Genomic DNA, 25702 nt, shown 5'->3' on the forward strand with positions numbered 1-25702 from the left:
CCATCCCAGATAGCGCACATACGTAAAGATGTCTGTTAAAGATCACTTGATCTTTAAAGTATCTGCAGTGTACAAACATCTGACAGACGTCTGTAAGATGTCAGTTTTACATACATTCTAAATCACAAACATCTTAAAGACATCTAATAGACGTCTATTTAACATCTGATAGGAAACGTATAGACGTATTGCAGATGAGCAAACAATCTAAAAAATACATCTTGCAGATGTAAATGCAGACGTCAATAGACATCTCTGAGATGTACGTGTGCTATTAGATGTCTTTAAGATGTTTATGATTTAGAATGTATGTAAAACCAACGGTTGTCAGATGTTCGTACACAGCAGATGCTTTCCAGATTAAGTGATGTCTTTAACAAACATATGTTGCTACATGTGCTAAACATGCTATTGTAACATCTCTATCCATAAACATATAGGCTTAAGCGGGTCAGTTAAACTGATGAACCAGTTTAATGGAGGAAACCTGGTGAACGTCGATAGTCTTCAATACTAAAACTGCTCATGTAAGTGAATAAAGAATGTTCTTGCTTTTAATTTGAGACGCCTTCACCACCCATCGTTATCTTCTACATGCGTCTATATTCGGTACATTACGGTAGTGACACGCATGACATGACAGGTAAGGAAGTTATCAAGTTTCACCCGTGATACACAGTCAGCAGCTCACCGGTTTGCTTCGTTTCACACTAATACCTGGTCAGAGTAGTAACGGTGAGTTATTTTCTTTATTTTGTTTAGTCACGCCACTGAATGAATCGTGCTGCACGTAATAATCCAAATATACGGTAGTGCATGAGTTTGTTTACAACAGTATTGCTTAGCGACTTTCATGTCAATAATCACTGCAGTGTCAGACAGACAAGATTGTCTATATGTGTCTTTTCTGTTTGTGCACATTTACGACCATACCGTAATAAAGAAGTAGTGATTCTAATGGAGATTAAGTTTATTTTGTGAAATGAGGAAGTGCTGATGAATCTGTCTTGAATGAATGTATGTGGCAATATGGAACAGACATTGCGAAGACAAAGATTGTTCTTCATTGATTATCAGTTTAGACAGAGAACTTTGCCCCCTGTCACGTGCGTTCGAATCGTAAGGCTCTGCAAAGTGAACTTTACAGAAAAGGAGTGGAGGCTGTTTGTTTGATTTTCCAGCTGTCTTTACAATACGTATGTTTGCATAAGACACACCCATGCTTGTCAATGCTAGTGATTTTTGAATACTGTGCTAAATTGTCATCACCTTTAGACAGAAAATCTCACAGGATTGACATGTTTTCGAGTGTTGACTACAAAATCCCAAACAATTTCTTTACAATTTGTTTGCCAGGGTTGACATATAGTTGTGACAGCTAGCACAGTTAAGATTATATACTTACAGAAACATGAAACTCAGCAGTGCTTGTACGATCTTGTTAAAAACTCATAAAAAGTGAAACATGGGAAGTGGATGATAATGTTATAATTTTGCTAAAATAAAGAGAAAAGCAAATTTACAATTATGTTAAGGAACAATAACAATAAAATTAAGAGACACATTTTGTGCCCTGTCTCAAGAATCATTTTGGCACTGTGCTTTTGGCATTTGCAATGTCTTTAGACAAAAACTCATTTCTATTCTGTTTTATTTCCTTTCTTCAGCCAGGCAGCCATGAAGACTCCGGCTCCCCTTCAGACTGATCTAAAGGCAAATACAGATGCCAGACTACAGCGAAACTATAGCAGCCCAAGGCTGGAAAACCGCTTTCTAGCTCAAGCTCCCTCAGCATTGTCTTGCCATCAGTACACATCTCCATCCTGGGCCAAGCAGACCTCCACCTCTTCACCATGTCCAGCACTCCAGCCAACCAGCCTGTCCTCCACCATGGCTACCTCATCTCTCACTTCATCTCTTCTGTCATCTACAACAATGTGCTCACTCTCCTCTTCCTCCTCTCTGCTAAGTACCAAGAATACCCTCCTAATGGAGCCTTCACTTCATCCTCCACTATCATTCTCCCTAAAGTCCTCCTATTCCCATAATCCTTTACTCTCTTGCTCCAAAATGTCAACTCCCAGTGCCATCCCACCTGTCTCCTCATATCTGTCACCTTCAATAGAGAATGAAGCTGGCTCAAATGAAAAGAGAGTAGTGGAAGACATATTTTTCTCACCTGAAGGACTGCTGGGATCTACTGAGGAGCCTAGACAGGTATGGAGATATATAGATGTCCTCTATTGCTTTGCCAAATTTTTTGTGTATTAATGATGCATTTATTTATATATTTATATTAAATTCCGTTATTTGCCTCCACAAAATTATCCTAGTGTTTATTAATTAAAAATAACAGTATTTGCCAGTAATACATAAAGAATTTATTTTATCAATGACTTTGAACTATGAATTTTTAGGTCACATCTGTTTCACCACATATAACCACATTTATACTTCAAATGCAGAACAGAAAGCACATTATGATTAACTTGATTATAACAGCATTTATTTATGTCCATAATTTATTGGTAGAAACTGGTATTTTCTTTGGCAAATGTAGTTATTTATATTGTCTCTACATCTAAACAGGATGCAAAACATGAAAGCTTGGAGAAGGATGACCAGATGCTGTCTTCTGAGATGCCTGTTTTGGATATGGATTTAGATGGAAATGGGGAGCAGACTGTAGCCCCTTATGAGGAGTTTGGGGTGCTTGAAGCAAGCGAGGATGAGCATCTTGAGAAATTGAAGGACCTGAAGGTGAGTTCTGGGGTTTGTGTGAATCTGAATAACAGTTCATTTTTAAATGTAATTTATTTCAGTGATGGCAAATTATCAGCCATAAAGACATCAGACACCAGTATTTAACGTTACATGATCTTTAAGAAATAATTTTAATATGCAGATTTGTTGCTCATGAATTATTTATTATTATCAGGGAAAACAGCTGTGCTGTTTTAAAATTTGTGGAAACATTATGAATGTCTTAACTTCCACTATAGATGACTTTAAGCATGCTTGCTGAATAAAATATGTATATAGTCATATATAGTGTATATATAGAATAATTCTTACCCTAGATAATGGATTAACAGAGTAGTGATTGTGAAATCAGTCAACATGTCTTATGTGACAGTTCTTTTGTTTGCCCTTCAGAACAACCTGCTGAATATGGTGTGCTGCTCCCTGGTTAATAAGAGCTGTACCCCGGGCCAAAAGGACTGGGATAAGAAGACAAGTGTGTGGGCCATTATTAAGGTTCTGGCAACAGAGATTACCACAGAAGACCCTGAGTTTCTTCTCAAGGTTGGTGATTTTGCATGTGTGAGTATGTGTGGTTTATCTTGTCAGGTGTTAACGTGTATGGTTTTGCATATTTTGCATTGGTTTTTAGGTTGCAGTCTATACTAGGCAGGAGCTAAACATTCGTATCACAGCCAACTTCCTGCTGGCACTGGCGGCCCATTTGCCTGGTTCTAAGCCACACTTGAGAAGATACTTTTGTGCTGCTGTACAGCTGCCATCTGATTGGCTGGAAGTGACAAGAATCTATAGCGTGGTAAGTGTTAATACTGAATATCCTCCTGCCTTTAACAAATGATCAGCATATTTTTATTTATAACATATTCATATTATAGTTTTAGCATGGTAGATGTTTAAATAAGAATTTTGTTGTGCTCCTACTGTATTATTCTTGTTTTTCATTCTTTATAAATGTTTTTATGCAGTGTTTTAGTAAATCTTTACCCTCCTGCCTGAAAAAAGCTCTGGCGGATAAATTTAAGCAGTTTACTGAATATCAGCTGGCCAAATACAATACACGGAAGCATCGCTGCAAACACAACAAGAAACGAAATAAAGGGGAGGTAATATTTAATCAAAACCTAATACATAAAACAAATACATACACATAATTTTTTGGTTTTATTTTAAATACACTTTCAAAATTCTTAATTTCTGTTTAAGACATTTTGAATACTATATTTTCAGTGTTGCACACATCCTAACATACTGTAATGAACATATTTCTTGCTTTTGTTTTCCACCTCTCTTCTTTTAGAAAATGTCTGCTGCACAGTGGAAAAAGTGGGGTGACCTTGTCAGAGTCGAGGACTCCATTCTCAAAAAATATGTGAGCTTTTTAATTTGATCTGTTTGATGTTAGTGATTACTATTGCATGTCGTGTCACTGCTGAACATCTTATGATACAGTTCTGCATGTTATGATACAGTTGGAGAAGCAGAATCATACTGTGAAGGATAAAAAACAGAGTGAATTCAACCTCAAGAAGATGATAAAGCGCCTTCACATCAAAGAACCTGCAGAATATATCATGGCCATTCTGGGAAAGAAGTTAGTCCCACAAACTGGTATATGCATTTTAGTCAAATCTGTTTTATATTAACTGATGAGTATGTTTGTTATCTGTCTTTACATGCAGATACCCGAGTGATATGAAGGCCTTCTCTCGCAGTGGTCTTAGTGGGGTTTGGGAGAGAGAGAGAGCTGGAAAGCGGATGAAACTGAAGCAGCCCGACACGTGGGAATGCAAACTAAGTCAGGAGGGAAACAAAGCTGCCACCTGGGAGAAACTCATTGGTGTGAATGATGGACATGCACTGGGTCCAAAATTGGCCTTTATTTCTTAAACAGCTACACATACTTAAGTGTGTTTTTGTGATTGCAGATGGAAGGTCTCTTCCTTTTATGGCAATGCTGAGGAACCTGAGGAACATGATCTCTGTGGGCATCAGTGAGAAACATCATAATAAGATCCTCAACAGACTGACCTCGAAGGTGAGCATCTCATCTTGCATACTGAAACTTGTATGACACGATCAAGTAATTTTTGGGTTTACTGTGTTTCATCTTGCAGAATGCTGTAATCCAGAGCAGGCAGTTTCCTTTCCGCTTCCTGTCTGCTTATAAAGTCATTTTGGAGCTCAGTAAATTCGGTAAGTTTATTTATTGCAGGATGTACCTGGTTCAACATGTTCATCAATATAATTTTCCTTGATTTTAAAGTTCAGTAAGGGTTTCGACTATATATGTTCTTGTGTACATGTTCTCCCCCTTTCAGCTGGTGGGCCTGCGGTCAAGGTACCAAGCTCCAGGGAGATCCTGCAAGGGATTCTGAAGAAATTGCCAAAGAGCAAACGATTCCAAAAATACAACTGGGAAACAACAGCGCGCAAGAGACTGAGGATTACAATGAATGTTCCCTTCATCAACCGCATATTCAATGCCAAACGCAATCTCCTGAAAAAAGCCAAGTGTGTATTGCTGAATATTTAGTTTAATATAAAAGAAAACCATTACCTACATATTTATTATAATAAATAATTTTAGTTCATTTTACTTCTGCATTGACATGTTTTTTGTGATTTTGTTTTTTAGTCAGAGGCTGTACACTCAGGAGCTTCTGAACAAGTACTGCTGTGCTTTGGAGAAAGCTGTGCAGATCTCCTGCAAGTACAACATCCCGCCTCTCCCTGGACGCACTCTTGTGATCTGTAATGTAGATTTTTCAGAGGATCGGGACTGGAGTGGTGCTGATGATGTCTGCTTGCCCCCTGAAAGCACTGAAGACATTGATGAGAATAAACTCTCAGCGTCGGTCAGATATGTGCATCTTATTGTTTCAGTTATCACCACAGTACAGTTTTATTTTTATGCATTTTTTTTTTTTTGAGTGACTCTAGATTTATAATTTTGTTACATTTATTTTATGAAATTAGGTTTCTAGTATAAATGAAACATATTGTGAATGTTCTGCAGGTACAGGAAGCTGCAATGCTTTTATGCATGATGATTAACTACTGTAGCGAAGGTTCCCAAGTCATGCTGCTTAGCCATGAAGGCCTCCAGGAGTTCAAGATGAAGTCTGACGTCCTTTTGGATAATGTGAGACAAGCAATGAAGCAAGCGAAGGTAAACATTTTCCTTTTATTATTGTCTTCTAAATCAAATACCCTTTTCCCCCCTTTTTTTGCTGTTTAAAATTTTTTTTATATTAAAATAAAACCATTGAATAGAAATAAAACAATAAAATAACAAATAAAATAAAACAATACAAAATGTATAATAAACACTATGAAATAAAATCAGTAATTTTAGTAAATTATTAGTGTTTTAATCTAAATGTCAAAAGGGTGGAAATAGGCATAAAATTATATCCCCAATGTTGTACTATAAAGCAGTTTGATGTTCTTGATAATGACTTCTTTTTTTATGGTGTCACACCTTTTTGTATTTTGTCCTCTTTGCCTCTGTCCTTTTTTCTTTTAGGATTTGAATGACTACAGTGTACAGTCTAAATGCATATCTACCACTAGATTTTTCGCAAAGCTAAGTGAAGAGAAGACAAAGGTGTGAGCCCCTTTTATATAGTTGTCCCAGGATACGTTAAAATTATTTTGCATTTGACATGTCTTTTGAAACATCTCCCCCCACAGCTGGATCGTATAGTTGTGTTTGAAAGTTACTACGACAACGGGAATTTAATGGTGGATATCAATAACTATCAGCAGGATACCAACCGTGATGCGGTTGTGATTGATGTGCTGCTCGGAAAAATGTATGTTTCTGTGTAAAACACGTTTCTTCATTTGCCAAAAATGCAATTTTATGTGACAAAAATGGCTGTAGTTGTAAATAAATCTTGTACTGTTTGTTTAAAACAGGTTTCCAGATACTTTGAAATACAAACTGAACTCCAACACTGTACAGATCTGGGGGTTTAGCGAGCAGATCCTGAAGTAAGATCTTTAGCCTCAATCTTATGTTTTACTCATTGTACACTCTTTCTTGTGAAATACTTTAATGTTTTTCTTGTGAAAAAACATGTAGTTGTTAGTAAGAGCTAGCATAGGATCTACCAAGTATTCACAATATGCACTACCATTCAAAAAGTTTGGGTTGATGAGATTTTTTAAATGCTTTTGAAACACAATGCACACATGCACAATGCAATGCAAATTAGTCAAAATAGTAATATTATCCAAATACCTTATAAAATGTAATTTATTTTTTGTTTTCTGTTGTCATCAACTAAAAATACATAAAACAGGGATGTGATTTTTCCGGATTAATCCGGAATTCCGGATTTTTCGACCTGAAAATGTGACCTATGTCACGTATTTGCGACTGAGGGCGAAGTATGATTCCGGACCGCAAGATGCGTCCATGCGGACCGTGAAAGCTTTTGACATAATAATAATTTAAAAAAAATGCCAAACGCTATTTCTAATAAATACATTTATATCAAGCACACTAGGATCTTCCGTGCAGTGAGGAGAGGAGAGATCGGCAGACAGATGTAGCTTTCAGTGAGTGAAAAACGTTGATGGAAAATGCATTATTTTGGGGTTACGTCGCAAAATATTGTAAATATATATTTTTATACTGTATTTTTATACATATTTATATTTTAAACCACGACGGTGAGCCAATGGAAATCACACAAGCAACGTGAAAACTGCATATGTTAAAGTGAAAGTAAAAACAGCGCTTTCAGCATCTAATGTGCACATTCTCTAAGAGACAATGATAGACGAATATACTTCATATGCTGATATTAATTTACTTCCCTAATATTTCTCTTCTGCAAAATAAAAAGAAACGTATTTTGTGTAGGCTAAGGGTTTTTGAAAGTCGGTTCTTGAAATAAAGCTCTTCATTTTTATTGATGACTGTAGTGTTATTAGGGGTTAAGAAAGACTTAATTATTTCAGGTGGTCTTAAATGTGGGGACTAAAAGGCAAGAATTGCGATGGAACTTTATAAGGTTATCCATTGAATAAATATGAGCTCTGCGCGTTTCAAAGTCAGCTGCGGCGCTGCTTTGTGTATCATTCTGATAGCGCCTCCTGCTGGAAGAGAATGATCTGACATTTTTAATCAGCTCGAACGTCTACTGTTGTCAAAAAGACCAATGTAAACAAATCAGTCCATGGTTTTAAGCACCAAACACGTAGAGTTGTAAATGTTATCTGATGGATCGACAAGATCATGTGTTATACAAATTTAAACAATTAAGGCAATAAAATATATGTTAATTAATATAATACTTGATTGACAATAATTGTTTCAATTAATATAAGAATTGATACTTTTGACTCTTGAAGGCAGATTTTTTGTTTTGTGAAATCTGCATCTCATTTTAATAATTTATTTATTTATTAAATTTTGTTCAGGTCTTTAAAAAATTATTTAAATGTGTAGAATTTAAGATAAAAAACAAAACAAAACATAAATAGTTTTTTATATATAATTGTCTGGACCTCGGCTGGTGCGTAGGGTTCATTACTGGACCTTGAGCTGTTTTAGTTGAAGACCCGTCACCCCTGGATTAGATGATTGGTTTTGAGTGATTTTCTACTATGGCAGGATGTTTAAGCTGCATTAACATTAACTTACTCGCATTTGCTAGCTATTAGGGATGCTCATTTCGGTTAATTTTTTTCGGGGGGGGGGGGGGGGGATGGGTGTTAGTATATTTTCCTGCTTTTTTGTCCTTAGCCAATCACATGCCTGATAAAACATTAAAATAATTTCTTTTGATTATCTTAAATACAGTGCCTTGCGAAAGTATTCATACCCCACATTTTGTTATGTTGCAGCCTTATGTTAAATTGCTTTAAATAACTTTTTTGATCAATCTACACTCCATACACCATAATGGCAAAGCTCAATACAGCGAAATATAGAGAGAGCCTTAATGAAAACACAGCAAGAGTGGCTTATAGACAACTTTGTAAATTTCCTTGAGTGGCCCAGCCAGAGCCTGGGTTTGAACTCATTCTAACATTTCTGGAGAAACCTGAAAATGTCTGCAAGTTTCAGTTGTTCATTTAGATTTGTTCTGTGCTTGTAGGTTTGTCTCAGAGAGAGGCTCCTCGAGGATGCTGCAACATGTGGAGCACATGGACAGAGTCTATAACATCCCGCCACCACAGGGACACAGAACTGAACCTGAGAGAGCTGCTGATTTCATCTCACTGCCGGCGACACCAAAGTTCAGGTATAACCATAAAATAATCCATATGTAACTTGTATTAAACAATGTTTATCAATCAGATTATGTTGGGTAGTTGTGGTCCAGCATGTATTCCAATGGAGACCAGGCAGTAGTATATTGAAAATTAAATGCTAAATAAAACATTTATCAGTTCTCTTTTCTTTCTTTTCACAGATGGAAGGGTGTGCGAGTGTTCATCTCTTCTACGTTCAGGGACATGCATGCAGAGAGGGATGTTCTTGTGCGTAGTGTGTTTCCTGAGCTCAGGAGACGAGCCGCGCCACACTATCTCTACCTGCAGGAAGTGGAGCTGCGCTGGGGAGTTACTGAGGAGGAGTCGAACCGTGCCGTGGAGCTCTGTCTGTCGGAGGTCTGCCGTAGCCAGCTGCTGCTCGGAATTCTGGGGGAGAGATACGGCCTAGTGCCGCCCCGTCCCGCCCTACCTGAACTTCCTCAATACAGCTGGGTAATGACATTTATTTCTCTGATAGATGCTATATCAAAAGTGTGATACAGGTTATTTTCTTGCTCCATAGTAAGTTTAATGTTAACCAGCTAAATAAGTAAAGCAAATTAAAAGGTAAAAAATTCAGAAGATTGCGGCCTGTTTTCTATGCATTAATAATTTGATTAAACAATAATGCATTAAATTTATCAAAATTGAGAAAAATTAAAAAAATATAGCCAGAACAAAATAAAACATCATTGGTTTGGGCTTTCTGTCAATTAATGATTTTTTTTTTCATGCTTCACTGTACCAGCTGAACTCTGCGCCTGATGGGTTATCCATCACTGAAATGGAGATTCGACAGTTTCAAGCTCAGTTTCCAGACTCTGCCCAGAGCCGCATGTTCTTCTACTTCAGATCACCTCATCTCACCAGGTATACATTTATTTATCAATTGTCAGCCGATTGGATTCATTTTGTAGTTGACAAACAACAGCCTAGAAATTTAATAATGAAAAACAAAAAATCAGCTGCAAGCTGATGTTTCTGAGGCTCTGTGATTTACAGTAGATACAGTATGTCATATGATCTGCGTTTCGTGTGTTTGTATGTTTAGCTCTGTGCCAGTGGCGTGGAGGACAGACTTTGTGGCAGAATCCAAAGAAGCTGAAGCTAAAATGAACAGCCTGAAAACATGGATCCGAAACAATGACTTCAAAGTGACAGAAAAGTGAGTTTAGAGCATTTGTTTTGTCAGCACAGTGAATATTTATGTATTCATTTTTGCACTGCTTTATTTTCTTAGTTATCCCTCTGAATGGGGCGGGGTGGTGGATGGAAAGCCATATGTGAAAGGCCTGGAGGACTTTGGGAGGGCTGCGCTGGAGGATATCTGGGATGCCATACAGCAGCTCTTTGTGGAGGTCAGACTACAGTAAAATCAATACTATGATCATATGTTTATGGGGGCCATTCGTCTGTCAGTGTGCTAAATATCTGGTAGCACATTAGGTCCCGCCTTCTGGCAGTGGATAATACAAAAAGGCAAAAATGCAAATACCAATCACTTCGTAATCACATATCATTATTTCTATACTAAATTATTATTTCCAATTTGATTGATAAACAGTGTTTTTATTCAATTATTTTTGGATTTAAAATTATTTGCTCTATTCAAATCAATCTATTTAACCTCATGTTTAAACATTTAAACATTTTATAACATTTTATAATTATTTGGTGGAGTTTCCTCCTCACCAAAATTCCTTTTCTTGTTTTGTAGGAGACCGATGAAGATGTGGCCTCAGAGATTACGGAACAGGAAGTGCATCAGGATGCCCAACAGCGGCAGTTCCATGGCAGGGCAAAGCTTATTTCTTTTGCAGCAGAAAAAGTTCAAGAATGTCAGCAAAAAGGAGGAATTCTTATGGTTGAGGGAAATCCTGGAGAGGGCAAAACTGTGTTCATGGTAACTGTTCATTGTATTAATAATAGGGGTGGGCATAGATTAATTTTTTTAATCTAGATTAAATCTTGGAATTAATCTAGATTAAAATGGCTAATTTGAATTCTGCTGAAGGCATTTAGAATATTTGTGCTACCCAAATAAGGACTAAAAGTAAGTCTTCCAGAACGGGCCAGGTGGCGCATTAGACCAGGCGCTCATCTCCTGTTTCCAAAATGCATCACAAACTGCTTGACAATTGTATTTACAACATAATTACCTATACAAACTTGTGTAACTATGTACTTCTGCGCAAAATGCTGCACGACGTGCGCGTTGCCGTTAAATACACTGACGCGCACGTGCATGGATATCTGCGTGCATAGTCTTCCATTAAACTGCGTTGCTTTTAGAAGCGTCAATTCAGTTGTTGCATATAGTTTAATGTCTTTATTTCGGGTAAATGTATCAAGGTATCAAAGTAAATTATAACTCAAACTTGAGATTTTACTGGGGCACAGCAGATTTTCACTGGGGCACGTGCCCCAGTAAAAAGGGTCTAGCAACGCACCTGCCCTGAAGCGGCTTCATAACTGCATCCATGATTGCACGTCTCATTTGATGTGGTAATTTCACAGAAGTTGAAGACTCTTTCTCGCCCCCTACAGTGCAATTCGACTAGGTATACGTCATCCGCGCTAAAATATCAAGGTGAAAGTCATCATATCTTGCGTAGTTTAGACCCAGCTCCCAACCCAACTTTGAGAATAGATTAACGGCGATATTTTTTTTATCGCCCGATAAGAGTCTCACGTTAACGCAGCACGTTAACGCCGATAACAGCTCACCACTAATTAATAACCATTGTTCTTCATGTATTAGTGTTTATGAACACTGAAGTTAATCTGAATATCTCTGTGTCTTCTCTTTTGTTAAGGCTGCCCTGGCCCAGGCACTCAAAACCTCTGTCAAAAACAAGAAGGCCCCTCTTTGTGATGTCATATCCTACTCCACAGATGCTAGCCAGTCAGCTTGCAGTGTTGAGCAGCTTCTTCGCTGTCTTGTTCAATGGCTGAGGAAAAGAAAAGATGATGTGAAGCTGCCTCCAAACACATCTTATAAGTAAGAAAGGAAGGATCTAATGTAACATGCATCGTCATTTCAGAAAACTTTTTAATTATTGCCTTGCTGCACTACAGAGATTTGTTGTCTGAGTTCAACTTGAACTTGAATGAGTTGAACAAAAAGGAGCCACTGGCATTGCTAGTTGATGGGGCGGACCGTATCCATGACGGTCGAGGTCATAGGGTGTCAGAATGGATCCCACAGCACATCCCTAAGGTAAAATAAAGGAACATGCATGTACAAACACACATGCACACTTACTGTAAATTAGTGGAGTTAAAATGAATAAATATTTTTATCAGACAGTCACTGTGTTTATTGTCTTCTCAGGGTGTCTGTTTGGTCCTGAGTGTTACTTCAGAATCATCCCTACAAAACACTATTAGTAAAAGGAATGGTGCTGTGTCATTTGCACTGGGGCAGTTATCTTTACCTGACAAGAAGGAGATTGTGCAGAAGCAGCTTGTTGAATTTGGAAAGAAACTGAGCGATTCTGCTTTCAATAACCAGGTGAACTTTTCTTTTACTTTTGGAGTAATATAATAAAAAATGAATCATTTTTGCTTATCTAGAAAATGTATTGTTTTGTTTCCCCTGTAGCTTCAGACACTGCTGATGAAGAAAGGCTCTGTGAGTCCACTCTACCTCCATTTGGCCTGTGAGGAGCTCAAGAATTATGCCTCCTTTGAGAAGGTAAATAATGATCCATATAATGTTATTTTGCAAAAGAAATGTGAAGTTGAAGATAGTATTGATGATGGAATTTGTCATTTAGATGAAGGAAAGCCTCCAGTCTCTTCCTCAGTCTCTTGGTGAGCTGGTTCAGCACAGTCTGCTGAGGCTGCAGAATCAATATTGCAGAGCAGGACTGGGATGGGCATTAGCTACTCTTGCCATCAGCTCCACCGGTATTTTATCATAATGTTGTCAGCAGTTTTTTTTTTTTGTGTGTATAATGTTGATGTATAATGAAATCGGCACAAGAAATCCAAAAGCTTAAATAATTGTATTTAACTTTTTTTTTTATTATATTTTATTATTTTAAAAGCTTTTTTAATGAATTGTTCAGTTTTTCACTAATATGTTTTTTTTTTTTTTTTTTCACAGGACTGCAGGAGAGTTCTCTTTACACTATACTAAACATGTGCAATGATTTAAACTCCAGAGGTGGTCTGGTCACATGGCAGGAAATTCTCCATATAGCGAGGCATCCAGAGAGCCGTGTTCCCATGGCAGTATTCTCTCAGCTGGCACAAACTTTGCACAGGTACAGCCCAAAATATGATGAAACACATGGAAATAGGAAGTAACTGCTATTTCTTAAGGAATAACTTGTTTGGTCACATTTCTAATGAAGCCTAATTGGACCGTCCCATGGTCAGAGCTCAGATGACCTCCTGATTTTGACCCATCCAGAGGTGAGGTCAGCCTTTGAACATCTGTACCTGTCTACTGAAGAGAGCAGAACTAGAAGTCATCTGATAATTGCAGGTAAAACAAGATACATGCAAATTATGATGCATTTTATGTTTTAATGGCTCACGTAAAGGCTGCTTCAAAAAAACTATTTTAAAATGTTAATAATATTTAACAATATTTAACAATATTTTTTACAGTATTTTTGATCAAATAAATGCAGCCTCTTTTTTTTTTTTTTTTTTTAATTTACCAACTCCAAACTTTCACAGGTAATGTATATTTTATAAATTTATTTTTTGTACAACTTTTTCCCCCATAGCTCACCTTTGGGTGAAGTCAAATCCTCAGGGGAAGGACACATTTCTTCACTCTGATGCTGATATTCTGTCTCGACTCCCTGCGCACCTGGTCAGTTTCCACCTGCTCTCTCCTTTGATCTTTTAGTTTCAGTGACTAATGTGAGGTTTCAAAATTCATAGGCGATGTCTGTTCTCTCTTTGCTCAGATGGGCAGTAATCAGTGGGAGCCTTTGTGTTTTCTGCTGTCCAGTTACTACTTCCTCTATGCTAATGTGAGACATGGACTTATTCACCAACTTCTGGAGACCTACATTTTGTTTGGTATGAGAGCCCTAAAACTTCTGATTTTTAACAGTAGTACATTTGTCTTTTTCTTCATAGATTACAAGTTGTCATATTGATTGCTTTTCCTTTTATCCATTTAGGCCAAAAATATGAGACCCATCAGCTGAAATCCAAAAGATCTACAGGTGCCCAACTTTTTATTATTGTTACATTCTTCTTCTTCTTATTGACTTGAAAACAAACTTTTCATGATCATAATGTATCCTTAATGAGTGAGAATGTGTACTGAAATTACAAATTGCCATTTTTGTGGTAAACAAACTAAATTCATGTGTGTTTTTCAGGCAATATGAAGGATTTTGAAGACTGTCTCAATTTTCTGAAGTGCCACAGCCTTCTCTTCTCCCAGTGGCCTGCTCTCTTTGTACAAACAGCTCTTAATGAACCTTGTGATAGCTCTGCCCATTTGTGGGCAGAAAGCATGACGAGAAATAGAGGAATGCATGCTGTAGAATGGCTAAACTGCACAGATGCAGCACAAAAAGAAGTCAGGTACTAATATTGGACTTTCTCACATTCAAAGTTTAAGTTGTTATTATATTATTATTAATAAAGCTAATTTTAAAATAATTTAAATTATAATTTTTGATTAATAGCTTGTGGTTTAGGGGCGGATCTATAAATATACTTTTTTTTTTACATGTGTAATAATGGGTATTTACGCTATTTAAATTTTAACATGGTAGGTGTCACAGATTTGCTCATGTAATCTTTTTTTTTTTTTTTTAAACCTTAAGAAAATCGTAAAATCTAGTTTGTTTACAGGTTTAAGTTAAAGTTTTGAGTTAGAATTACTTTAATATTGTGGTTTCAGACTGCCTGGACACTACTATGTGCAAAGGATCTAGATCTAGATTTTTTTTTTTTGTGTGTTTTAATATTGTTTTTTCTGCTCAGTGAGCTGGTTTCCACTTTCCACTCTGAGCCGAGTTGTGTAGAGGTCAGTCCTGATGGAAAACTTGTAGCAGTGGGAACTGGAGAGGGATCAATTCACTTCCTGCATACAGAGACTGGACAGGTAACAGCTAATGGTAAAAAAAAAGGAAATCTACCATGCATTTTTAAGATGTACATAACAAATATTTTTTTTTTTTACATGATTTTTTGTAAACAGGAAATTAAGTCGTTGATCAGCAGTGGTGATGGTATCTCCGGTTGCATCTTCCTAGGGAAGGAGCTTCTGGCAACAACCTCATTTGATGGAAAGGTGGAAGTGTGGGATGTTGCGAGTGGTTGCAGGTAATTTTTTTTCCTAACTCAAGTGCACAATGTACTTAGCAAAAAAATAAAAAATAAAAGATTAATAACCTGTGAAAAATATTCCATCACTTTAAGAACTGCCCACATGAATGCCCACTCCAACAAGATCACAGGATGTGATGTCAGTCCAGACAAAAAACTCTTTGCTACTGCCTCACTAGACTTAAACTTGAAGGTAAAACCAAGAAAAAACTCAATTTAATTCTAAACTATGCTGTTTTGAAGTATTCATCATTCATGTGGCTGTACTCAGGTGTGGTCAGCGCAGAAGAGCACAGAGGTGGCCTCTCTCATGAATCCCTCCCCCCTAAACTGTGTGAACTTTGACCTTGAGGGTCAGCTCGTGGCAGTGGGATGCTGGGATGGAGCTGTTCGTTTGTGGAACTGGCTTGAACAGAAAAACGTTTCGGTGAGGAATGACTATAAAGATATGTTATAATGGCTTATATTCCTAAACTTATCCTTTCCCCTCCAACTCTCTCTCCTGTTTAGACTCTGTTAGGTCATCAGAGTTCAGTGCGGAGTCTGTCTTTCTCTCCCTGCTCCTCCATATTGTGCTCAGGCTGTCTGTCAGGAGAAGTTCGGCTCTGGTCAGTGCCAACAGGTGCTTGTGTGGGCAGTTATCATGCTCACCGTGGCTCCACACAGTCACTAAACTTCCTGCAGGGAGGAAACCTCTTGCTGAGTGCTGGACATGACAGTGTGGTGAGGAACATAATCTGGCAGTCTTCATTCATTAGTTTTTGTTACAGTGATTCACTCTGTCATGCATCCTAGAATGATCAGTATTGATTGAGTTGTTTTTGTCATATAGGTTCATGTATGGTCTGGTGGTCTTGGGCAAACTGTCACTGTACTAGGAGAAGAAAAGGTACTTTTATGTTCTTAAATTAGAATTGCTACGTTTAGTATTTTTCCCCTGTGATTTACTTGTGAGTATTAAATTGTGTAATGAATCCAGCCTAAAAAATAATATTTGCCTCTGTTGGTCTTTGTAAGCTTGTACATGAGTAAATTTAGTTGAAGACTTTGTAAGGTGATGTTAATTAATCATCATTTGCAGATACCAACATTGCAAAAGCAAAAGCACACTAGACATGGAAATGAAGATGAAGCTAATGCTCTGTGTGTAGCTGTAGCCAGTGGATATGCTGCTGTGGGCTACCATGGTCATGGTGTCAAAATGTTCAGTTTGAAATCAGGTAAATATACCTTTACATCCAACATTTAAAAAAAATTAAGCAAGAGCAGAACTCATCCTAAAATGCTTTGTGCTGTAGGAGAGAAGGTTTGGTCCAGTGAGGACCTCCCGGTGTCTATGCTCTGCCTCATGTGGATGGAGGACAAGGGAGCAGAGCTGCTACTGTCAGGGGGCATGGACCACCGTCTCAGGGTCTGGGAAAGGCAAGGAGAAAATCCAGAAAACCTTGTGTCGATAGGATCTTTTGGCGTGCAGAAGGGACCTATTCTCACCCTGGCTCAAAACTCCACCTGCGTGGCTTCTGCGTCTGGTCAGTGTACACAAAATATTTAGTCAATTAATTTTTTGACCATATTGGATATTTAGCTTTTGCATGCTCATTTCAAACTGTTTTAGTGTTTAAATTAACTTTTCCATTATCTAACACTTACTTTAGACTAAACTTCAAAAACAATAATTTAACATTGTAAAATGCTGTCTTTAGTTAAAATCTGTTTTTCATACTGTACAGTCGTGGCCAAAATTTTGAGAATGACATAAATATTGGAAATTGGAAAAGTTGCTGCTTAAGTTTTTATAATAGCAATTTGCATATACTCCAGAATGTCATGAAGAGTAATCGGATGAATTGCATAGTCCTTCTTTGCCATGAAAATTAACTTAATCCCGAAAAAAAACTTTCCACTGCATTTCATTGCTGTCATTAAAGGACCTGCTGAGATCATTTCAGTAATCGTCTTGTTAACTCAGGTGAGAATGTTGATGAGCACAAGGCTGGAGATCATTATGTCAGGCTGATTGGGTTAGAATGGCAGAGTTGACATGTTAAAAGGAGGGTGATGCTTGAAATCCTTGTTCTTCCATTGTTAACCATGGTGACCTGCAAAGAAACACGTGCAGCCATCATTGCGTTGCATAAAAATGGCTTCACAGGCAAGGATCTTGTGGCTACTAAGATTGCACCTAAATCAACAATTTATAGGATCATCAAGAACTTTAAGGAATAAGGTTCCATTCTTGTTAAGAAGGCTTCAGGGCGTCCAAGAAAGTCCAGCAAGGATCGTCTCCTAAAGAGGATTCAGCTGCGGGATCGGAGTGCCACCAGTGCAGAGCTTGCTCAGGAATGGCAGCAGGCAGGTGTGAGCGCATCTGCACGCACAGTGAGGCCAAGACTTTTGGAAGATGGCCTGGTGTCAAGAAGGGCAGCAAAGAAGCCACTTCTCTCCAAAAAAACATCTGGGACAGATTGATCTTCTACAAAAAGTATGGTGAATGGACTGCTGAGGACTGGGGCAAAGTCATATTCTCCGATGAAGCCTCTTTCCGATTGTTTGGGGAATTTGGAAAAAGGCTTGTCCGGAGAAGAAAAGGTGAGCGCTACCATCAGTCCTGTGTCATGCCAACAGTAAAGCATCCTGAGACCATTCATGTGTGAGGTTGCTTCGCATCCAAGGGAGTGGGCTCACTCACAATTTTGCCCAAAAACACAGCCATGAATAAAGAATGGTACCAAAACACCCTCCAACAGCAACTTCTTCCAACAATCCAACGACAGTTTGGTGAAGAACAATGCATTTTCCAGAACGATGGAGCACCATGCCATAAGGCAAAAGTGATAACTAAGTGGCTCGGGGACCAAAACGTTGAAATTTTGGGTCCATGGCCTGGAAACTCCCCAGAACTTAATCCCATTGAGAACTTCTGGTCAATCCTCAAGAGGCGGGTGGACAAACAAAAACCCACTAATTCTGACAAACTCCAAGAAGTGATTATGAAAGAATGGGTTGCTATCAGTCAGGATTTGGTCCAGAAGTTGATTGAAAGCATGCCCAGTCAAATTGCAGAGGTCCTGAAAAAGAAGTGCCAACACTGCAAATACTGACTCTTTGCATACATGCATGTAATGCATGTAATTTTTTGATAAAAGCCTTTGAAACGTATGAAATGCTTGTAATTATATTTCAGTACATCACAGAAACAACTGAAACAAAGATCTAAAAGCAGTTTAGCAGCAAACTTTGTGAAAACTAATATTTGTGTCAGTTTCAAAACTTTTGGCCACGACTGTACATTATAATTTTTTAACAATGGATTTTAGTTTTTAGATGTTCATTCTAAATATTTTTTAAAAGATATTATTTTAATATTTGTATTATATATCTGTCATTTTTATATATTTTTTTTACATCAGCTAAATGCATAAGTATTTAAAAATATATCTGCTAAATGCGTTAAATTACATTTTTTGAAAATGTCATTTTGTTTTAGATGACTTCACTATTGCTCTGTGGTTGAAGAATACATTGACTTGTAAGCCCTGGATTGACCCTAAGGTGATGTGTATACTGAGAGGTCACAATGGAGGGGTCACATGCCTTGCTTTCAATCCTAATGGGACAGAGTTACTATCAGGAGGGAAAGATCAGGTACTTGCTCCGCTGGAAGAAGAAAAATACAAAATACACAAACTGAAGAAAATACACAATTTCTGTCACACTCAATTTGATCACAATTTCTTTCAATAGGCTTTGATGATATGGAAGGTAAACTCTTCTCCTCCGGTTCTTTCACAATCCATTTCCAATTGCCATGGAGACTGGATTACGGGATGTGCCTGGACATCATCTGCTGTGGTGAGAAAGCCATTTACAAAGTCCTGTTTAATTTTGTGAACATCTGACTTTTTGTATGTAACCGAATGCAAAACATATCTCACACCTCAGCTTAGCTGCTCGAGTGACTGTAAGCTGCGGATGTGGGATATCCAGACAGGACGTTTGCTGAGAGAGATCCTCTGTTGTTCATCTTTGAGCACACTGTGCTGTTGGGTAAGGCACTTGCCAGATACGCCATGTAGCAAAAACATTAAAAATGTGGCACCTGTTTTTATTCATGTACTTTTTAATGTCTTCAGGAGGATTATGTAATGGCAGGCTCCACAGATGGACTGCTGATGGTTTGGAAGTGGGAATCAGGGGTAGAAATCACCAGGATCCAGGCCCACAAGTCACGTCTCAATCATTGCACTGTTGTTTCTCAGCCAGGTACAGAGACTAATACACATATGTACACACAAACAGCTGCCTGATCTACAGTACTGTGCAAAATTTTAGGACACTAGTATGTTTTTAAGTCAGTTATTTCTAGTGTGTCAGTAGGAAATATCAGTTTACATTTCCAAACATTCATTTTGCCATTAATTATAATAATCCAGTGGTATTTTTGTTTGCACAAGGAGTCTGACAACAGCCAGTGCTCCACACAGAGATCTGATCTCATTATCATCCAGTCTGTCTGGAATGAAATGAAGACACAGAACAAACTGAGACAGACTAAATCCAGAAGAGCTGTGTTAACATCTCCAGGATGCTTCAAGAGACCTACCTTCAAATCTACAGTACTGTTCAAAGTTTTGTGTTTAAGCAGCTTTTGTCTTAGGTGCACTTGAGCATAGTTTTTCAGGTAGCTTTGCAGGTAGGTTCCTTGAAGCATCTTGAAGACGTTGCCACAGTTTTCTGGATTTAGTCTGTCTCAGTTTGTTCTGTTTCTTCATGTCATTCCAGACAGACTGGATGATGATGAGATTAGGTCTCTGTGTGGAGCACCGGCTATTGTCAGACTCCTTGTGCAAATAAAAATCTCACTGGATTATTACAATTTATGGCAAAATGAATGTTTGGAAATGTAAACTGATATTTCCTACTGAAACACTACAGCAAAATATAGAAATAACCCACTTAAAATAATTTTTTTGTTGTTGAAATTACTAGTGTCCTAAAACATTTTCACAGTACTGTACTTATAGATATGCATCTTGTTTACACAACAACAACAAAAATTTCCAAAAAATGTTGAAATTCTGCACACCAGATATGGAAAAGATTTTAAAACCGGAAGACTTATTGGTAGCATCAGCATCAGAAGATGGAACTGTTAAACTCTGGCATCCACTGCAGGTAATATTTTGCATTAATAGTTTATTGTTTAATTACATACTTGATTTATTTTATTTTATTAAAAAACAGATATTTTAAATAATCCCCAAAGATTAATTCTAGGGATGCATAATATATCCATACCATACTGGTCATCAGTTGTTATTTATGGAAGTTTGGTTTAGTCACCGGATAAAAAATAAAAATAGGTTATTGTGACTATTTATCTCATAATTCGGACTTTATTCTTGTATTTATTTTTTTCTTGCAAGTCAAAAGTCTAATCTTATATTATGCATTATTGACTTTTTTTTTACTTAAAATTGGAAAAAAACATACGAAATTGTGAGATAAAAAGCAATGAACTTCCATAGAAAGGATTGCATAAATATTCAATATTAAATCATTTAAATAATTTCCCCTATTTTTATGTACATCCAGATGTCATTAAACACTAACTTAAAGTTAATCTTTAAAAAAGGGATTATTTAATAACACTGCTAAATGTAATCTTTAGCAAATTTTTTATTTTTAATTCTAAATTTACTTCTAAAATGTAAAGGTTTAAAATGTAAACATTATTTAGATAGTATAGAATAGAATATTAATATCTGTCATTTGTTGTTATAGGCCATTAAAATAATAACAATTCTCACCTGTATTGGCCAAATTTTTAATACCAATGCATTCCTAATTTATTTTCAAAAATTGTGATTTCATAGGTACAGCATCATAACACTCTGCATGGTCACAGTGGGGAAATCCAAGCTTTAGTGTGCAAAGAGGCTGGACTGCCAGAGTTTCTCACTGTCTCAGTGGATCGTTCCCTCAGGTCATGGAGTGTCACCACAGCAATGGGTACGGCAAAATGGTCAGAAAATTTGAATCTAAATTGATGCAAATTGGGTGGCAACATATAAAACTTTTTTAATACACTTTTATCCACAGAAACTCCTCTCTGTCAGAAGGGCAGTGTAAGAGCTGTGTGCTTCCTGGGCACTGGTGAACTCATGGTGTGTGGTTACGACACAGGTAGATTGGAGATATGGCATCAGAATTCAATGGTTTACTGGAAAAAGGTAATCATGGGTTGGGAACTGATATTATTATTATAGCCCTTTACCCTCTTTCAGTTGGAAAAGTCTGAGTGAACGGCTCTGTGTGTGTTGTTTGAAGGTCAGTGATGATGCCATATGTGCAGTCACTGGGATGCCGGACGATGAGCTGGCGGTGGGTTGCAGCGACTGCTCTGTGTGTGTCTGGAAGCTGGAGCGGGACTCCAAGAAGTGCATTGTGGGGTACAACTGGCTTTTAAATCTTCTCACTTTCATACTTAAGTTCTGCCAACTTGTTTTGTGTATGTCTGTGTCAGTCTTTGAAAATGCACTCTTGAATTCAGCAATTATGTTATGATTACATCAGTTTTATGAATTATTTATGACATATGACATTGTCATAATGTTCTAAATTCACTTTACATTGCACTTAATACACATTTTTGTAGTATTTAAAATATATTTAAACAAAATAGTGTAGATTTTCATTATCTGCCAATAATTGGTTATTTTGTTCCAGGCTTGATAAGATGTCTTCATACAAAGTGGGGGCTCCTGTGAGCTTTTTGTACTACTGTGGCAGTCTGTTTGGAGTATGTATGGATGGAAAAGTTGTTGATATGATCTCTACTGAAGATTGGATCAAAGAAACGTATAGGTAAATAAAAATTTTTTTATGCAGATAAAAGCTGTCCTGTGCTCCTCTCTTAAGCATTTTTCCATACAAGGTGGCACATGTGACGGTGCACAGTAAATTCACTGGGTAATAAAAAGTAAATGAACTGTACATATGTGCGTTTCATTGTAGCTGGACATACGAGGTACGTCCTCTCGGCGTGATGGCAAATGATAGCAAGAGCTTCTGGCTCCTGGGACAGAAAAAGGGCTCACTCTACATTGGCCTCATTGTAAGTTTATAATCTGTTATTATTATGTGATATTGACATTGAAAACTGTTATTATATTAATCTGAAATGGTCTGTCTTTCAGTTGTCCCTGAATCCTAAGACCTCTCAGCAAATAAACTTTTGTGAAGATGTGGTTGGTAAGAAGCTGGATTACTTGGAGGCAGATGAGGAAATGCAGGAGAATATGGAGGAGCAGCAGCAGCAGCAGGAGGAGGAGGATGAGCAGAAGAAGAAGCTGAGTGAGGAACAGCGGAGGGAGAGGCGAATTGCAATCCAGAAGGCGGCGCAGATCAGCACCTGGATCACAGCTGCAGCAGTGCAGAATGGTACAGCTGTTTTAATGTATTGATTAGGACTTGTGTGGGTGCTTTACTACATACAAATAACAAAAAATTACAGATTTTGTGGGAAAAAGCTCATGTATTTATCAAATATAATACATATTTTTCCAGATTATAAAAGGATACATTTTAAATACTACTGTCATGAAAAGATTTGACATTTGACTTCTTTTTATTATTTTAAGTGCCTTAAAGTTGATACACACTGTATATCATTTGAAAAAAAACTCAATTCTTATTTTGTGTAAAAAAATCTGTATGTGATGGAAGGATGTTTTTATTTTTTTATATTGAGCTTAGCATCATCAAATTAGGTATTATTATAATAAACACTTCAATATTCCATAAAAAGAAAATGTCTGTTTGATTACATGGTGGCTTTAACAAAAAAATGAATAAATAAATAAATTAACAGTGATCCATTAACCTCTTGTGGTCACTATGTGAACTGTCCATGACTAATACATACTGCAATTTGGTTGTTTTTAAGTCATGCTGTTTTTTTCTACAGATTTTTTTGTGTGTGGTGATTGTAAAGGGAACATGTGGTTCAACCAGCCTCCTAATCTGTCCTCGTGGACTCGAAGAAGACCGGCAAGTATCTTTATATTCTCTCACAGATATAATAATCATATATGTCAATCATGCGTTTCTGATGAATTGTGTGTCTGGTTGTTCTGTAGGCACACACAGACAAAGTGAGTGTACTGCGGCTTACAGAGAGCCTCATCATCTCAGCCTCTTATGACAGAACCGTCAAACTGTGGGACAGACGCACAAAGAAACAGGTATTTTTATTCTTGCTTTTATGCACTGTTTATACCAGGGTTAATTTCCTTGCCTTTCTGTTTATCATTCATTTTATATATTTTACAGGTGGGCATGTTTGTGTGTGGAGGCCCTGTCAAGGTGCTGGAGGTGAACCCATGTGACCCCAAGGAATTTGTTTGCGGTGATACGCAGGGTCAGCTGTACTTCCTGTCTTGGAAAGCCTGATTTCCTGAACATCAGTCACTAGTTTATATCTCATTATTCCTACATTTGTAAACTCTAATCTTTTTTCCCATTAGTTGTAATGTTGCATTCTGCACATTTTTATTTCAATTTACATGCATGAAGCATATTGCACTGATGATATGAAAACCTTAAACTAAGCCACGATATGAAGAATATTTGCGTTGATTATATTATATAAAGTTGGCACTTGAATTCAGATGCATTAAATAAATTGATTTTTTGATCTGTCTATCTGTCTGTCTGTCTGTCTATTCAAAAACAAAAACAACTTTAAATTGCACTCAGGTATTAAAAAGTAAAAGTACTTATTTTGAAGTGAAGTACAAATCCTTAAAAATAATACTTAAACACAGTAATCAAGTAAAATTACTCAAGTAGGCTATTTTACACCTCTGACCTACAGGAGAGTTCAGGTTCTGAGGTTCAGCTCCATCTAGCAGTTGCAGTGCAAACTGAAGGAGCAAAAGATTAAAGATTATATGTGACCCTGGACCACAAAACCAGTCTTAAGTCGCTGGGGTATATTTGTAGCAATAGCCAAAAATACATTGTATGGGTCAAAATTATTGATTTTTCTTTTATGTCAAAAATCATTAGGAAATTAAGTAAAGATCACGTTCCATGAAGATTTTTTGTAAAATTCCTACTGTAAACCTATCAAAATGTAATTTTTGATTAGTAATATGCATTGCTAAGAACTTAATTTGGACAACTTTAAAAGTGATTTTCTCAGTATTTTGATTTTTTGCACCCTTAGATTCCAGATTTTCAAATAGATGTATCTCGGCCAAATATTGTCCTATCCTAACAAACCATACATCAATAGAAAGCTTATTTATTGAGCTTTCATATGATGTATATATCTATGCATTTCCAAATAACGTTAAACTGCATACCAGTTAGAAGAGACCCGTTAAAAAGTCGATAGTCTTCAAAATCACTTGTGTGGGAATTGAAAGACGTTTCTTGCTCTAAATCTGAGACGCTTTTTCTACCCATCCTTATAATGCGGTTTATTTGGTTCATTACGGTAGTGACATACGCATGACATGACAGGTGAGGAAGTTATAAAGTTTCATCCATTCTACACAGTCGGCAGCTCACTGGTTTACTTTATTTTACACTAATACCTGGTTACAAAGCATTAAGGGCGAGTTGTTTTCTTTATTTTTTAGTTACACCACTGAATGAACCGTACGTAATCCAAATATACTGCATGCGTTTATTAACAAGTTTTGCTCGGAGATTTTCCTGTCAGGAATCACTGCAGTGTCAAGATAGACAGGATTGTCTACATACGTGTCTTTGTGCACATTTGATTTGTGCACACACCAGGACAAGTTCATATATTGGTATATCCCATTCTATACAGTGTATCTGTATTTTGTATCTATGTATTTTATTTGAATATAAATGTGTTCTTCAGGCAACATGTAATGAATGACTGAATTTTTGAATTGATAATTGCAAAATATTATCATATTTCCATAAGAATGCTAAATTTGATAATTCTGTCAATAGCAGTCATTTTAAAGGGGAGGGAGTGTTTTGGTCAAACCTCCAAAAATTTGGTATGAATGTGGCATGACATTTGCTAAAATATAATACATATATGCCTGTGTGTCAGATTGTTCTTCAGTGATTATCAGTTAGGATAGACTTTGTCCCAAACTCATTGTCATTAGCTGCACTACAGTCGAACCTATTAAGTGCCTTGCAAAGTGAACTTTACATCTTATTTTGAAATCTACAGAGACTCCAATCTGAAGGAAGTCTACGTGTTTAGTTCAAAGGGTACAGAAACGATTATTAAAGCACATCACTGCACAGGCTGTGGAAAGGGAAATGTACCAGTAACGCCAGTACGTAAAGAATTTGGAATTAA

At 37.1% G+C, this 25702-nt stretch overlaps 1 protein-coding gene across 2 annotated transcripts; it reads left to right on the plus strand.

Annotated features, from left to right (window-relative positions):
* The first annotated feature begins 654 nt into the window (after positions 1–654).
* On the plus strand, positions 655–24046 carry tep1 (telomerase-associated protein 1). 2 transcript variants are annotated; one of them, XM_073848948.1, is made up of 56 exons: positions 655–735; positions 1668–2217; positions 2590–2760; positions 3157–3306; positions 3395–3559; positions 3729–3866; positions 4061–4132; positions 4233–4354; positions 4443–4600; positions 4689–4798; positions 4878–4956; positions 5082–5274; positions 5399–5618; positions 5780–5932; positions 6290–6370; positions 6457–6578; positions 6685–6759; positions 8877–9023; positions 9195–9486; positions 9782–9903; positions 10085–10198; positions 10274–10391; positions 10751–10936; positions 11850–12034; positions 12112–12253; positions 12368–12547; positions 12638–12730; positions 12813–12945; positions 13145–13304; positions 13395–13528; positions 13776–13864; positions 13962–14076; positions 14181–14225; positions 14385–14592; positions 14998–15118; positions 15215–15339; positions 15436–15535; positions 15614–15769; positions 15853–16065; positions 16175–16231; positions 16424–16562; positions 16641–16871; positions 18830–18987; positions 19087–19194; positions 19285–19389; positions 19476–19605; positions 20432–20517; positions 21219–21354; positions 21445–21575; positions 21673–21794; positions 22072–22209; positions 22360–22459; positions 22542–22785; positions 23312–23394; positions 23484–23588; positions 23677–24046. In XM_073848948.1, the coding sequence occupies exons 2-56, from the start codon at positions 1678–1680 to the stop codon at positions 23794–23796; spliced, it is 7920 nt and encodes a 2639-aa protein (XP_073705049.1). In that variant the 5' UTR covers positions 655–735; positions 1668–1677; the 3' UTR covers positions 23797–24046. The 2 variants fall into 2 exon arrangements, with proteins under 2 accessions (XP_073705049.1, XP_073705050.1); XM_073848949.1 differs by lacking the exons at positions 19087–19194; positions 19285–19389.
* Positions 24047–25702: the final 1656 nt, after the last annotated feature.

The sequence above is a fragment of the Garra rufa genome, chromosome 10 (genome assembly GCF_049309525.1).
Source record: "Garra rufa chromosome 10, GarRuf1.0, whole genome shotgun sequence".
In the NCBI taxonomy this organism is placed as follows: Eukaryota; Metazoa; Chordata; class Actinopteri; order Cypriniformes; family Cyprinidae; genus Garra; species Garra rufa.

What these genes read in the sequence shown, in the direction of transcription:
- tep1 (XM_073848948.1), top strand. Translation starts at nt 1,678, where the DNA reads ATGAAGACTCCGGCTCCCCTTCAGACTGATCTAAAGGCAAATACAGAT. An exon ending in AGATCACCTCATCTCACCAG is followed by an intron (nt 9,904 to 10,084) that starts GTATACATTTAT and finishes TTGTATGTTTAG; the next exon opens with CTCTGTGCCAGTGGCGTGGA. An exon ending in CTCGACTCCCTGCGCACCTG is followed by an intron (nt 13,865 to 13,961) that starts GTCAGTTTCCAC and finishes CTCTTTGCTCAG; the next exon opens with ATGGGCAGTAATCAGTGGGA.